This window comes from Embiotoca jacksoni, unplaced genomic scaffold, assembly GCF_022577435.1.
Source record: "Embiotoca jacksoni isolate LCO1_2020_lvr unplaced genomic scaffold, fEmbJac1.0.p SCAF_45, whole genome shotgun sequence".
In the NCBI taxonomy this organism is placed as follows: Eukaryota; Metazoa; Chordata; class Actinopteri; family Embiotocidae; genus Embiotoca; species Embiotoca jacksoni.
This window is the reverse complement of record NW_027185398.1, coordinates 2,390,246-2,405,662: the sequence shown is the minus strand read 5'-3', so window position 1 is coordinate 2,405,662 and position 15,417 is coordinate 2,390,246. Positions and strand designations below refer to the sequence as shown.

The following is a 15,417-nucleotide window of genomic DNA, read 5'->3' as shown; positions in this document are numbered from 1 at the left end:
AGAAGAAAAGTTTGACGCGTGAAGACGATGACAGCGATCTCCGTGTTTTTATCCTTGGAAATAAACGTGGTCGTCTTTTCTTCGAAGATTCAACCGGCTATGAAGTGAATCCTGAAAAATCCACACGTCTGTCTTTAATGTGAGAAAACACACATTCCAGCGGTTTCCCAGATATAATTACGGCGTGCTTCGTCTTCCACCCGCAGAGGTCAAAACATTTCTGTCCTTCCTGTCGCAGGTTTGTTTATCAGCTGCGAGTTTAGACTCGAGTCTGCAGAAATGATTGGTTCATGTGGAGTTGGAATAGATTTCCTCCAACTAGAAAAAAAAACCTTCGTACACGTTTCATGACTTAAATGAAACTGTGATTATGTTTAATACGGAAAAAAACACAACAATGTACAGACATGTTTCAGGACAAACGTGAAAGTCAAGACTTTTTTTATATATATATTTTGGTTTTCTTTCCGAAGAAATACCATAAAAAAAATGCCACGGAAAAGCAGGCTATCAACTTTTAGCGGAAACTGACAAAGAATATCTAGAAATCGATCCATGATGTTACATAACAAACACAACCGTGTTACTTCTGTCATTTTATGGATTAGAAACCAGTTACAACCGTTAAAAGCAGATCGAGCTCAACAACCGCAGATCCACTGATTGAAAGCCAAATGTTTTCCCAGCATGCACTGCGCTTGCGTTACATTCGAACGTCCCGAGAGCCGAGGAAGGTTCAAGCGTATCGTTTTCCTCTCGGCTCGGAGGGACGATGTCTGTTTGGAGACATCAGCGCTGTCACCCGTGACCGAGAGGAGACGGACGACCGAGGAGAGTTGGGGGTTCGATTCCTCGGGACTCACGCTGTCGCTCAGGAGGTCTATTTAAGTTTGTTCAGTTCAGGATGATGATTGTAAAGCTCAAACAGGCATATTTAACAACAAATGGTAGAAAATAAAGTTAAAAAAAAACAAAAAGATTAAATTAACAGAAAAGTCAAACAATTCAAAGTGATGAAGAAAAGCAAGTAAAAGAGATTTGACAAGAAAACTGTAAATAAATTAAAAAGTCATGTCACCAAGTGGCTCATCTTCATCCTCTCTTGCAGAAATACTCAAAATTTCACGTTTCCAGCTAAAAAAAAACTTAAAAATGCAGCTTTTTCTTTTAATAACGATCATTATTTTTAATGTTTGGACTGTTGGTCTGCGTTTTTACAAACCAAACAACCATTCAACTGATTGAGAAAATAAATCAGCAGATTGATCCTTCAGGAAATTAATCATTAATTACAGTCCTGCACAAGATGGTGGAAAGTGAACTCCACCTGAAGGGCAGTAAAATGCAGCTCAAACAATCTACAAAACTTATAACAGTGCAGTTTAAATGCATTTTTCTGATTAAACTGCAGGAGCAAGTGAACAAATAACACAACAAGAATATTCAGTCAGTTTTATTAAAATAATACCAGTAACTATAACTTTAAAATGTCCGTCTCAGTGGGACGGGAAAACACAGTTAGAAATAATCTCATGATCTTCAGTTAAAAGAACAAAAACGACTTCGGTTCTCGTGTTTGTGAACAGATCGAAGGAGATGACACACAACTAGAAGATTTTTAGTTTTTTTTCTCCAGAACGACACCACGGCGACGTCTGTGCAACTCGAACTATGAAGATAAAAACACAAATCAGATCCCAAATAGAAAACGCTTACTTAAAATGACCTTTGACCTTCTGGGATGTCTGCAGTCGTCTTGTTCGGGCGACGAAAACCTGAGCTGGAGGTCATCGAGGCGGATCAGAGGTCAGCCAATCAGATCCCGTTATCTCCAAAACAAACAGCGTCAGCCTCCTGTGTGTGTGTGTGTGTGTGTGTGTGTGTGTGTGTGTGTGTGTGTGTGTGTGTGTGTGTGCCCCCACATTCCCTGTTGTATTAGTTGCAGCAGACGAGAAGGTTTTTGCAGACACACACAGGCACATGTCTGCTTCCAATTAATCTACCACCTGTACAACTGTGTGTGTGTGTGCGTGTGCGTGTGTGTGTGTGTGTGTGTGCGCGTGTGCGTGTGTGTGTGTGGTACATACCATCAGTCTTCCTGTGTGTATTCACTGCTTTGTTCACAGGACTCTCAGTCAAAGCTGTTTCACATTACTGTTCCTCTTCCAGTCTTCCAAATATTTCCTTTCATTCATTATCAGCTGCAGATAAGGTGGGAGGAGCTTCAGGAGGAGCTTCAAGAGGAGCTTCAGGAGGAGCTTCAGGAGGAGCATCGAAAAAACCAACCCTTTTCAGGAAATCTTCACCCAAAATCTTTTAGGATATATGTTTGCTTTTTGTCAAATTTCCTCAAATGCAAACAGATTCATGCGACCAACACGCTGCGAGCAGCTTGTTGTCGTGTTGGAGAACCTCTGTTGGTGGTTTCACAGTGAATGTTTTCCCCCTCAGACGCCTCAGAAGGTCCCGGTAGAACTCGGTGTTGACAGTCTGACTCTGGGGGACGAATTCACGGCGACACAAAGAAACAGCGGCTGGTTGTCTCGACTCGTTATTTAATAATGCTCCTCTCTGATCGAGGCCTTCATCGTGTTTTATACTTCTAAGGTCAGGGGAAGATTTAACCTGTTGTGGGTATCGTGTGTGTGTGTGTGTGTGTGTGTGTGTGTGTGTGTGTGTGTGTGTGTGTGTGTGTGTGTAAAATTTGTAAACCCTGAACCTGTGTTGCTGTTTCCTTCAGGCCTCCCTCCTGATTGGTCGATCCCACATGACAACAGGTGATGAAACGTGTCTGTTGACGTCCAATCAGTGAGCAGCTGAACCCGTTCACCTTCTATTGTTCTGCTGCTTTATTTGTTTACACGTTGCCCTCTGACCTCTCTGCTCCTTCCTCCTCCTCTTCATGGAGAGGAGAGGAGAGGAGAGGAGACAGAAAGAAACAAGGTGAGAAAAAGGGAGCTGTAAATTAGATGATAGGAAAGGAAACAAGGAGAGGGGAGAAAAAAGGAGAGGACAAAAGAGGAGGAGACAGTAGAGGCAAGTAAATGAGAAAAGAAAACACGGAGAGGAGAGGACAAAATTAAAGAGGAAAGTGAGGAAAGGAAATGAGAAGATAAAAAAGGAAACGAGGAGAGGAGACAAGGAGAGGAGAGATGAGCACTATGAGCTGAACTCTTCTTTGGAAGTTCATCGATTGTTTTTGTGTTTGTTTACCAGTGAGACTCTCCCAAAGACTTCTGGGAGTTCGGAGGAAAACCTCCATCCAGCTGGATTAAAGGGACATTCCCCACATTTCACCTGGACACGCTTTCATCTGAGGTCAGTGTTCGGATGTTTGATATGAAAATCCTGTCTGGCGCGCAGCTCGTTCCTCCTCCAGTAGTGATGCACTTCCTGTTTATTTGGAAATAGCACAGGATATAAAGACAACAACAACAACTGGAGACAGAAGCACCAACACTTACTGATCAATCATCAATCAAATCTGGTTAAAAAAAAAAAAGTGCAAACGGAGGAAGCTGCAGCGTCATAACATCAGTGTGTGTGTGTGTGTGTGTGTGTGTGTGTGTGTGTGTGTGTGTGTGTGTGTGCAGGTTTAACTGTTTCTTCCTGTGATTGTGTATCTTCCTCCACCTCACCCAGACCTACTGACCTCCTCAGCACACACACACGCAATCAGTGTACATTGACTTCCATTGATTTCATAGAGGCTTAAAAAAGCATTTCACGTTACGTGGATCTACTTTACGTCCTCAAAAAATAAATAGAATAAATAGAATCAATGAATTAAATTTATTTAATAAAAAACTGTGTTTTCTATCCACAGAAACGGAGGCTGTTTGTGAAGCTCCTCCCCCTTTTGGTTGAGGAGAACAGCTGACGTGACGACCCTCGTCAGCTGACGTGGTTCACCTGTGGAGGTCATCAGGTTACCTTCGTACGTACGCCGCTCCACATCACTCTCATCCATTACAGTGCTGACTCACATTTCACTGTTTTGTTTTTGTTTAAGTTTAAATGCATTTTCAGTTCATTTCTTATGTTTGTTTATTTTTTTATGCAAGTTTTCGAAGTATTCAGAGTCTCAGCTGTGACTACAACATCGAAAGAAACTTTTCAAAGAGGGAGAAGCAGAAGGTGCAACACATTGAAAATAATTAAGCATATGAAGACAACGTGCATGAAATCGTGGCCACGCCCACTTTATGTTTAAAGGATGAATGCGGTGTGTTGTTGCCGTTAAAGTGTGTCTGGTGGCCACATGCTGCTGCGGTCACTGAGTGAAGCCACGCTCAACTTCCTGACTGAGATTAGAGCAGGAACAAGTGGCCTGCAGCTGCTGAACACACACACACACACACACACACACACACATGTATTTTATAAAAACACACACAGTTTTTAGTTCTGAATTCACAAACACTCAGAAGAAGAGGAGTGATTTCTTGTTTTCATTTCACCCCTCTGTGAGTCGACGGCGGTCGTTGGTGGTTGTTGCGTTGCTCGAAGGCACCTCAACCAATCCGAGGGATAGAATCTGTGACTTTTGTCATCCTAAGCCCCGCCCCCTTGTTGCAGCGTAACTGGTGTTCGAGATTCATATTTTTTGGTCAAATAAAATAACAAACATTCTTCTACACTGTAAAAGAAAAGAAAATCTAAATTTAATGTTTTTTTTTTTTTATACTGTCAAACATTAATTTACAGTTCATTCAGATTTGATTCCATCGATTTACAATGAAATGATGTAATTTAAATAACATTTTCATATAATAATGAGGTCAGCTGTTTTGAATCTGCAACATCACAAGATTTTATTGATAACAATTTGTATTTCATGGTAAACATTTAGGTTTACTGTTCGAGTTACTATAAAAACATGAAATACGACACTAACGACGCTAAAACAACATTAAAAACACTTAAACATGCTTGAATGACACAAAGTTAAAGGTTTAAGGTTAAATGAAGATGATTCTGCGGACAAGCTGCATTTCTGCAGGTTATTTTAGTAGAAAATAGAGACGCTGTCATTTCTTTTGTATTTCAACAACACAACTTTGTCATTTTTCTTCTTGAATTCGTTGTCAGCGCCACCTGAAGTTCACAGTGAGGTATTTAAAGTGTTAGTACAGATCAAAATAAAGTTTCCTATCACAGACGACCTGTCAATCTGAACTCCGTCGGAGGTTTTCAGCCTCATCTGTCAGATCTGAACTCTCTGATCTGTCTCTGAAACCGCGACGGAACCAGTTAATGAACGTTTCCAGACTCTGAGGTCTGATTCTCATCAGCGGCTTCAAAGTCAGACTCACGATGATCGTCTGAGAACACATGTGAGCTGCTGAGGTTAAAACTCTGCTGTTGCTCACTTCCTGTCGCTCTCTCTCTGCCTAATCCCACTTTCCTCCTTTTGTTTTCTGTTTTCTCGGCTGCTTCCTGTTAACATTCGCTGACCTACAATCCGAAGTGTCTTTGTTTCCCGTGAAGAAACCAGGACGTTTGTGTTTGTATGGTTCCTTTTTTTTATATTTACTCAAATTTAGCTGCAGAAGGAAACAGGTGAGAGATGCATCGTATTTTTTTTCTTTTTTATGGTTTCTAATGCTGGTTGCAGTAAGTTTAGAGATAATATCAGCGATAACTTTGGTATCTGCTGCTGCTGAAAGCTGCAGAATAAATCTTAGTGTGCAGACGGTCATCGGGTTTTCAGAGGGTGTGAAATGCTGCCATCTTGTGGTGGAACATGAAGCTGCTGCAGGATCTGCTCTGGTCTTCCTTCAGTGATTTTTCGACTGATCACAGCCTGTTTCTGTTTAGATCTTCATACCAAACACAACTAAACTGAGTAAAATGGGTAAACTGAACAACAGATAACGAATGTGAGACAAGTCAAGATACTTTTATTTTGCATTTGCAGACTGTGGTCGTAAAGTAACATCACATACGTCTGTGCAATTTCCTAATTTTTTATTTCACGTTTTCATCTACGTGAACATTTTTCATCACGAGGAAAAATCTGTTGAGTGTTGAAGTGTCTTTAACACCAGAAAGAAAGAAAAAATCCAGAACGTGTGAGATCAAGTTTATTAAAAACTGTACACAGTGAGATCTTCAGCATCTGTGACCGTCGTCGTCATCACCGTCAAAAATAAACTCATTATCTGCTTCATTCGTTCTCTAAGTTCAAACTGAACTCCTCGAAGTTAAAGATCCAAATCAGGCACTCAGTAAAAATAAACAGATCAAAAAAAGAAAATCACATTCAGCCCAGATTGGACTTCACAATAATAATGAACCAGTCGTTCAGTCAAAAGAACATTTTCCCAGAAAAAATAAGACACAAAATGATCAAAGGAAAGAAAATATTATTCTATTGCAGAAAAAAAAAACTGATCAGATGCTACTTTTGTTTTCCCATCAAATTAAATGTTCAGTGGTCAGAAGGGCAACAAAAGAAAAAAGAAACCTTATCATCTAAAAAGTCATATTCCTGAAACAGACACTTGTCGAACACATAAACTTTATGCTTATATTTGTTCACATTTCTCCGAATTATCCGTTACCAGCTCGTCGTTGCTGCGTAGCGTCAGGTGACCTGACAACGGTCCATGAATTACTTGATATTGAAGAGATGTTAAAAACCTGATGATCCTCAAGCAGCTTCTGAATTATCCCCATTTCTGCCCGATCGATCTGTTGGTGGTGAATATCATAATTAAAGGATCTCTAACACCTGTTGATGATGAAAGCAGGTTCATTTCATTATTATGAGAAAAAAGGCTCCGATATCTGTATTTTTTTCGACTGATTCAATTTGCTTCAATAACAGAAGGAAAAATAAAAAGAATTGGCAATGAACATAAAAATGTCAGATTTCATGGTTTGAAAACGTCCCTCGGTCTTTTAATGTCGGCAAAAATGTTTTATTGTTCTTCGAGATGAACGGAAATGACTTGGAAGACGTTTCAAAATATTTATTTAAAAAAATTAATGTTTCAGGGATTAAACAATTTAAAACAGAAAGGAGATGAATAATTACTCATACTTTTATTTATGTAACTGCATTCAATATTTAAATTTTTAAAAAAACTCCTGTTTGAATGAAACAGAGACTCTCAGGTTGTTTTTGATTGAAATCGTCCGTTTTATCTTCTTTGTATTTGTTTCCCCTCAAATACTTTCTTTCTCCAAAACAACAGCTTCGGCATTTTAAAAATATGAAATGTTTCTTTTTCTTTTTTTTCTTTTTTTTTTCACTCATTGTCATCTTTGTGCAGCTTCTGCTTTTTGATTCCCAATTTTGCTCACTTTTTATGTGCAAAGTCTTATCTTTAAAATAAAGCAGGCGGAGCTCCTGCGTTCAGTTGGAGTGGATGGAGAGCGCCACCTTGAGGCAGCCCAGCTCTTTCCCCTGGCTGCCCAGGACTCCCTGCACCCGGTAGTTCCCGTTAGTCAGCCAGTACGGCAGGTCCATGTAGGGCAGGTAGAAGTCGGACTGAGGCAGCGAGTACGAGCCCTGAGGACGGAGACAAGACAGCAGGTCAGACGTTCGTCCTACTCAAATTAAAAACACATTTTAAAGCTCCGATCCCGTTTTAATTCTTCACGTATCGTCTGTTTCACGCTAAATATGAGTAAAATAAAACAAAGTGTGTTTGAGATCGAGTCTTCGCTCTTTAGCTCCTCGTAGACCCGGAAGCAACGTCCACTTTTATATACAGTCTACGGTTTCCCCCGCTGCACGTGCTCATCAGCGTTTCCTCCGCTGGCCCCGCCCACTGGCCCCGCCCACTGGCCCGCCCACTGGTCCCACCCACTGACCCCGCCCACTGGTCCCGCCCACTGGCCACCTTCTCTGGGACTTTTAGAGGTTTTGCAAATATTAAAACCTCCATGTATTGAGAATTAAAATGCATCAGAAATATGTTTGTTTCATTGGAGGCATTTTTGTATTTTGCAAAAAACAAAATGTGTTCTTGTTAAAAACATCACAAAAACGACATTTGAAGGTTTTAGCTTGAAATTATCGTCATAGAAACGAGAACTCATCCGACCACACGTTTTCCACCCGTGTTGGATCGTCTGAGAGGAGCTCAGGCAGGTCTCAGCTCCAGGTTGTGTTTCATCATGTCGTGTTGTTCAGACGGTCTCTTTCAGTCTTTTCACAATAACGTGAGCAGTTGATGGAGAAACATTTCGGTCAATCTCGTGTTAAGAAATGTCGTTTTTAAAACGGTTTGACATTTCTCTCAGGAAGAGTTGAGCCACGACTCGTCTCAGCTGGTGAAGACTGAGCCTTTTATAATTTCACCTGCATATTGTTTGAAAAGTTCAGACAATATTTAAATTACGGCTGTTTTTACTTCTTTTTTTGGGTCCTTCAAGCATCAAATTCAATGCAGCTGTAGATGCTTTTTAAACTGTATTTCATCCCACATTTTTTCTACATCTATTAGTTTTCTCAGGCTTTACTTTCGTACAATTATATTCTAATTACCTTCATCTATTCAATCGCGCTCCCTCGAGTGTAGATTTCTTTAAGTAATTGCTTTCGCTGCTGCCTTTCCATCTTATGTCGATGATTACATTTTTTTTTTTTTTGTCTGTGTCATTTGAATCAAAATCCTGAGTGTCGTTCTCTCCAGAATAAATCAACCATTGAACAAAAACAATTTGAAACTGTCCAAATATTTACCGTCTGCACTGGAAAACACTGAACTTAAAATTTGATCAAATTTGACTGGGGTTTGGTGCAAAGTGGTGCAACACAAATAAAATATAAAAATATTAGTTTTACAGAAAGTTTCTTTCATTATAATTAAAATGTTTGAGTCTTATTTCTCTCGACGGTTCCAGGGTTTTCTGTCCACTCACAGCTTTGAAGGGGCAGCGGCAGGGCAGGCCGTAGGTGTGCAGCGGTTCTGGACAGTCCTGACCCGGCGGGATCAGCTGGTTCAGGATGTCGCAGGCGTCCCGATAGTGGCAGCTGCCCATCTCCTCAAAACAGGGAACCTTCACCCAGAAACTCCCCACCTCCTTCTCCAGGGTCACGTTCACCTGAGGAGGAAAACAAACCGAGAGGAGAACGTGAGAAAAATCTTCCACAACCTGTCTTTTCTAAACAAACAAATAAAAAGAAGGAAACCTGAATTTAAAACTTTGTTGTTTAATGAGGCTTTCAGGGACATTAAATATGTAACCACACTTTCAATGTCTCTGTAAAGCACTTTAAACTGGATGCTTCTGTTTAAATTAACTTTAGATTTGAACTCTGAGGCATCAAACCAGATTTGTTTGGTGTCACCTGAGATTTTAAAACACAGATGGAAACGAGATAAAGTTTAATAAAGAGATAAAAACAGAATCGTATAAACGCTTCACAGCACGGCGACGGAGCAATACAAGTGTTTTTTTAAAGGAGGAAACTCGAGAGGCACTTTGAGGAAGTCAGATGAATGATCGGGTTTTTAGCAGAACTGATAAAAGTTCTTATCGTCAAGACACTGTGATGAGAAACAGGAAGTGAGACACCTATGACATATAATCTGGGACATGCAGACGTTTCCATAATCATCTTTCATCAGTTCCCCTCGAGATTTGCTCGTTATTGTTTTAAGCCTCAGTGAGCAGTTTGTTTTCTGTGTTTCCTTAAATCCTCAGTTTAAAACATGGAGTCTGGTTCAGCTCGGTCCGGCTCCCTCCAGCATCTTCCAGCCGGCTTATTGTGACTGTTGCGTTCAAAAACGCTCGATTTTGTGACGGTTTTCCTTTAAAACTTGTGATGAAGTTTTTGGAGTTTTAAGTGATTTTTTAATTTGTTTTGCTGGAAGACCACATTTCCCACAAACCCCGTCACTTCTGAAAGCTTGTTGTTGCTGATGAGAGGAGACGGAGCAGAGACCTGCTGACTGTGGATGAGGAGTTTTATGTTTGTTTAGAAAGCGAGTTTTGTTTGTTTACGCAGAGCTTCTGTTGATGACATTTTTTTAACGGGTTTATTTCCCTCTGAAATGCGTCAGAGAAGAAGGAAGTATCAGATTTTATTTCTCACTGCACAACTTCGGAGGTTTGAAGTTGACATGCAGCCTGAAAGCTTCACCGAGGATCAGAAGGAGGTTTTTCCAGCTCACTTTTCTTTTTTTTTACGTCGATCATGTGATCGAACACTCGATCCGCTGCCTGTATTGAAATCTGCTGAGAGCTGAAGTTGCTTTTTTCTGGCATGACTGCAGCTTTACAAGCCGCAGACCGACTCGGTTAAAAACAAAAAAAGAAAAGAAAAAACCTCCTTCTGCTGCCTGGGGGGGGAAATAAAGACGAGAGCGGTTTGTTTCTGTTTGTGAGTGTGTGAAAGGAGGAAGTGTTGCAGAACAACGAGCTTCAACATCCAACCGTCTCCAGACAAACAGTCCTGCAGAGATCTGAACGTCGTGCAGTCGGTTTGGAAGAGACACCGAACAACGACCGCACTCACGGCCAGAGGAGCGGCGAGCTGGACGGACGTGGATCCGGCCGCGGAGGCCGTCAGGCCGCCCGGGATGGCGATCGGGTCCGGAGACACGTTCAGGGACTTCAGCACCGCCGGGTCATCCGGCTGTCCGCAGTTCTTCCAGTCAAACCCCAGAACCTGAACACGACACACAGAACGCCGTTGTTTTTAAGATTCACCAGGAAACGCAGACTTGTTTTCCTCCCATTCAAATAGTTCGCACTTTTATTTTCATATGAAAATCAACATGTTCAGACTTGAAAATCCGTCACGTCCGCTTTCAACAGGCCGAGCAGCTGTTTGCAAAAGGTGGTTTCTTTTCCTCAGATAAAACTGGTTATTTGTTTCTGGTATATTGAGTAAGATATTGAATGTGAGGTGATTGAAATCACTTCCATCTAAAACCAAAACATGTTCATTTAACCGGGATATAAGATTGGACAACATTTATTTTTTGTTTTGTTAAAGCATCAATTATCTTGCATGTTATTACAATAATGAACTGATAATAAACATAATCTAATATCACTCAGGACCAGTAGATGTGGTGGAAATAAGCATTTAGAGACCTTTAAGATCCACAAAAAAGCCTTTTTTACAGCTGTACCTGTTTAATAATTTACTTTCAAACATCTTGTCTGTGAATTCATAGAATATTTCTTGTGTGCACAGTCGTGAGGTTTCTTTGGTAAACAGAGACTGAACTAGTGACCCGTCTTTAAAACAGGTTGATAACTCGGTCCGGTTGCTTCAGGAGCCTTTTAGGAGACCGTTAACTATTGATCACCCAACTTATCGTTTGACTAAAGGTCAGAAGGTCAATGTTTTCAGGCATTTTGCAGAAACAGTGAAACTATTTTTCCTTCTGCGTCACAGATAAAAAAAACAAATAAAATCTGCATCACAGATAAAAACTCCCCCCAAAAAAGTGTGTTTCCTGCTTCTTCTTCTTCAGCTTGAATATTTGTACCAAGAAGCTAATTAAATAAATTATAATGTGTTGAGCTGAAGAAAATCAACTGAAATCACTGATTATTTATTTATACGCCACAACCAACAGTTTCTGAGATATTGCATGAATAAAACTGATTGTTAGAGTCTATAAAACCGGAAACAGTGAGAACATTTAAGTTTAGCTTTAAATCCATAGATTCACTTTGTTTTTCTTATTGTTTTTTGTTTTTAATTACATATTTAATATAACGTATTCTATTGTAAAGACGTGTTTTTGGTTTGATTGACACTCTCGTGACACATGGCACGAAATAATAATAATAATAATAATAATAATAATAATAATAATAATAATAATAATAGACTCACCTGAGCTTTAGTGACTCTCTTCAGGCTCGAGGAGCTGCAGTTCACCTGAGCTACGATCACAGCTGCCACCAAACCCACCGCCGCTGTCAGCGTCCACCGTTTGTCCATCCCGGTTCCTCGGTCACCGACAGCCGTTAAAAAATGACCGCTGACCGGGAAGAGCAGCGAATCTCTTTTTTCTGCCTTCGCTTGCTGCACTTCCGTGTTCACCGCCAAGCCCAGCCTGTCACGTGACCAGGGAGGCGTTGTGACGTACCCTCCTCCGTTTTAATATGCAAAATCATCGCGTAAAAAAAAAACACTAAAAAAAAAACAAAAAAAAAAAAAAGTATTTTCTAATCAAGTGTATTTAAAGAATATTCGGTTCAGTTTATGATAAAAAAATTCAATCCCAAATCGATCTTCAGTTTCCGGATCAAAACAAAGATGGCTGCTGGTGACTTCGATAGAAAACAGAGTCCTTCAAGAATCAGACGTTTTTAACTCGTTTTTAAGTGAGCGGACAAAATATTTATTCAACCCGATGTTCAGAAAAGTCTTTAAAGTTTAATACAATAACTTCAAATAAGCGAGAAACGACTTCTTCCTCTTTTTTTTAAACGTCTTCTGTTAAAAACTCTTTAAAAACCACGAGGTTCAGCTCTGCGACCAGAAGATGATGATACCACAAACTACTCTAAAGATGTTCTCTGGTGTTCGTCTGTGGTTTCCTTTGCAAACACCCTTCATTTACCAAACCATGACTTTTCAATAATTCAACATAAATTTACTGATAACAAGGAAAATGCAACCCATGCAAATATCGAGAAAAATAACTTTGTAATATCTTATCTTATAATAACGTGGCAGTCTAACACGAGCTGTCTGTAACTAAAACATGTTTTTCTAAATCAATAACAAAAGTAACTTTCAGTCAAACTCATTTTTGAGTCATTTTATTTCCTAAAAAGTATTAAAAACCAGCTGCACCTAAATACTGACTAGTTATTAACAGTTTAAACGTACCTGTAGTTGCACAGTAGTGCCTGTAGATGTCGCTGCAGGACAGCTGGTTTCCCCCCTGCCACACACACACACACACACACACACACACACAGTGCAGAAACGTGTCTACAGAGCTCAGTGTGTTTTTAAAGGCTGACCTGTTCACAGTTCTCTGGAGGAAGCAACCAAACTGCTTCTTAAATAATTTCCCCCCCAAAAAATGACATTAACATAAAACATCCTGGTGGAGAAACACATGATGATGTTGACCATTAATAAGACACAGGACATCTCATGCATGTGTAAACAAACAAACAAAAAACAAGATAAAACTGACTGTTAAAAAGACAACAATTAAAAATAAATGCATGGCTGTGACAAAGTTGAACTTGAATGCAACACCGGTTTGACAGCTGACTTGAATTTTGGGGGGTTTCTGACTCTTTTATCAGCACTTGAACGCACCGTCGTAGTGGAGCCTTTACAGGCAAAAAGAAGAGTTATTATTATTATAATTTAAAGCTTCAGTGGAAGACTTGCGAGCAACGTTTTTTTTTTATTGAAATGAAGCTGTATACGCATGCGCAAATGGTTTGACCCGAGTCTGCCGGCAGCACCGAGAAGGGAGGAAGATGAGGAAGGGAGGAAGAGGCGGGAGGAGGGGAGCCAGATGATGCTGTCAGTGAAAGGAGGAGGAGGAGGAGGAGGAGGAGGATCCTGTCCGCCGGCAGCAGCAGCAGCAGCACCGAGCTGCTCTCCATCCCATGTGCTTGAAAGGAAGAAGGAAAAAAAAAAGGGCTCAGATTCAGACATGTGCTGCTAGAAAATCATCTCCGTGCACCTTTGTTTTCTTTTTAAAACAACAAAAGTGGGAAATATTTGATCACTTTTTGGGGGAAAATGCTTCCCTGCTCATCGTCCGCGCAGATGGAGGGACGCGAGGAGGAGGAGGAGGAGGAGAGGGACGCGCACATGCAAACGGAGGTAAAGCTGAGATGAAAAGACGTAAAACCGTCCCGTGTTGGTTCTCCTTTGTGTGCCTTTAATCCAGTTTGTTCTTGAATGTGAATCTCGTCAGTGTGTCGGGGGGGAAAAGATGCGTTCACGCGTCTTTCCGGCTCTAATGGGACATTTGAACCGGATAATTTCGCCGGCCGGCTTCTCGTGGAGGTTATTGTCGACATCAAAGAGCCGGACCCCTCCCTGCATTTGTTCCTGTTCTCGCCGTTTAAGCAGAGAAAGAAAATGATGTGCAGATTTTACACCAGCATCCTTTTCCAGTTGTGTTTTTTGTGTGTAACTTGCAGGATTTATAGGGTTGTTTTTTTCATTTTTGTTTGGAAGGAGGAAGAAGAGAAATGTGCTGAGTGTAAAAAGGCTGTCATTCTTATTATGGGCTGTATAATGTCTGACTGCTATCTGATGTGGGGGGAAGAAAAAAAAGCCTCGCCACAGGATTGAATTGATATTCAAGCAGAATTTTTCTCTCATCATCTGTATTTCAGATTTTTTTCGGTTTGTGTTTTTTGGGAGGATTTTACCCTCAACACACCCATGTAAAGGAGGGGTTGGGAAGTGAACCCCAGACCTCCTCCGGGAGTAGTGCCTTGCTTTAAGGGAACTGAGTTGCGTCAACCTTTTGACCTCCAAGATTAAAATCTAACTTTTAAAACCTGCAGTCTTTGTAGTTAATCTGGGAATCGAACTCTCGAACCTTCATCGATGCTCCACTTGTTAAATTTGGCCTATAAACCAAAAAAAAGAAAAACTCAGAGTTCCTAGAAAATTTTACCTTCAAATGTTGTGTTTTAGGGGAGTAAACACGGCAGATTTTAACGTCACCTCTTAAAGACCGAAGATAAACTGGTGTGATGCAGTGTTGCTAGCAGGAGAGCTAAAGCTCATTCAGCCGATTCACCTTTTTCCTTTTTCATGGAACTGAAAAATAATGAATTCATGAAATTACTAAAGCTAAAGCTAACTCGCCTTTCCCTTGGTCCTCGAATTGAAAAATCTATTTAGCTTTTTCTAAATCTGAACTAATGTTTTAATGCTAGAAAAAAATAATTCAGTCGCTCAGTGTTGAATCATAATCCAGAGAAAAAGGAAAAATTGGAGCGGTAACTGTGTCTTTAGTGATATTCTCATGAATCACATATTTAAATCGGTTTAATTAAAGAATACTTTACTAAACTACAGCTATATATATATATATATATATATCATCCTATAATGCCTTTATTTTAAAATATCACTATCAACTACAACTCCCACAATGCTTTGCACTATCGCACCTCTAGTTTTTTTTTTGGCATTTAACTTTGAAAATCTTTGAAGTATTCGCTAAAGAAAATAAAGTAAGATCAAAGGTTCACTTTAACGGCTTTCAGCCACATTTCATGGCCTTCATTCAGTGAATCGAGTCGTCTCAGGTGGTCACGCACGAGACAGCTGGCCACCACAATAGAGTCACATGATTCAGAGGTCCACGCGTTAATCTGAGGTCACATGATGATGCACCTGAGCCAGCTCCATTTTAAAGACAGTGAGGTGGTTGAAAAGGTCCAAAATTGTTCCTTTATTTGCATTTTAAAATGACAAACGTCAGGAAGCAGGTT

The 15,417-nt window shown here is 40.3% G+C and overlaps 2 protein-coding genes across 4 annotated transcripts in view; one reads left to right on the top strand and one right to left on the bottom strand.

The window, feature by feature from the left end:
* Positions 1–6,069: 6,069 nt before the first annotated feature.
* Positions 6,070–12,026, bottom strand: gm2a (ganglioside GM2 activator). Its single transcript, XM_069169430.1, has 4 exons — positions 11,816–12,026; positions 10,478–10,630; positions 8,878–9,060; positions 6,070–7,519 (listed from the first exon to the last, which is right to left on the bottom strand). Exons 1-4 carry the CDS (start codon positions 11,921–11,923, stop codon positions 7,364–7,366), a joined length of 600 nt encoding a protein of 199 aa, XP_069025531.1. The 5' UTR covers positions 11,924–12,026; the 3' UTR covers positions 6,070–7,363.
* Positions 12,027–13,536: 1,510 nt separating this feature from the next.
* shtn3 (shootin 3) overlaps positions 13,537–15,417 on the top strand; it is a 26,318-nt gene continuing 24,437 nt past the window's right edge. For all 3 annotated transcript variants that reach the window (XM_069169471.1, XM_069169470.1, XM_069169469.1), the window contains exon 1: positions 13,537–13,783. In XM_069169471.1, the coding sequence (XP_069025572.1) occupies positions 13,700–13,783 (84 nt within the window). In that variant the 5' untranslated portion in view covers positions 13,537–13,699. The remainder of the gene's footprint in view (positions 13,784–15,417) is intronic.

Coding starts and splice junctions, on each gene's coding strand:
- gm2a (XM_069169430.1), bottom strand. CDS start 11,923: ATGGACAAACGGTGGACGCTGACAGCGGCGGTGGGTTTGGTGGCAGCT. Junction 10,631..11,815: donor AGAGAGTCACTAAAGCTCAG/GTGAGTCTATTA, acceptor TGTCGTGTTCAG/GTTCTGGGGTTTGACTGGAA. Junction 9,061..10,477: donor AGCTCGCCGCTCCTCTGGCC/GTGAGTGCGGTC, acceptor TTTCCTCCTCAG/GTGAACGTGACCCTGGAGAA.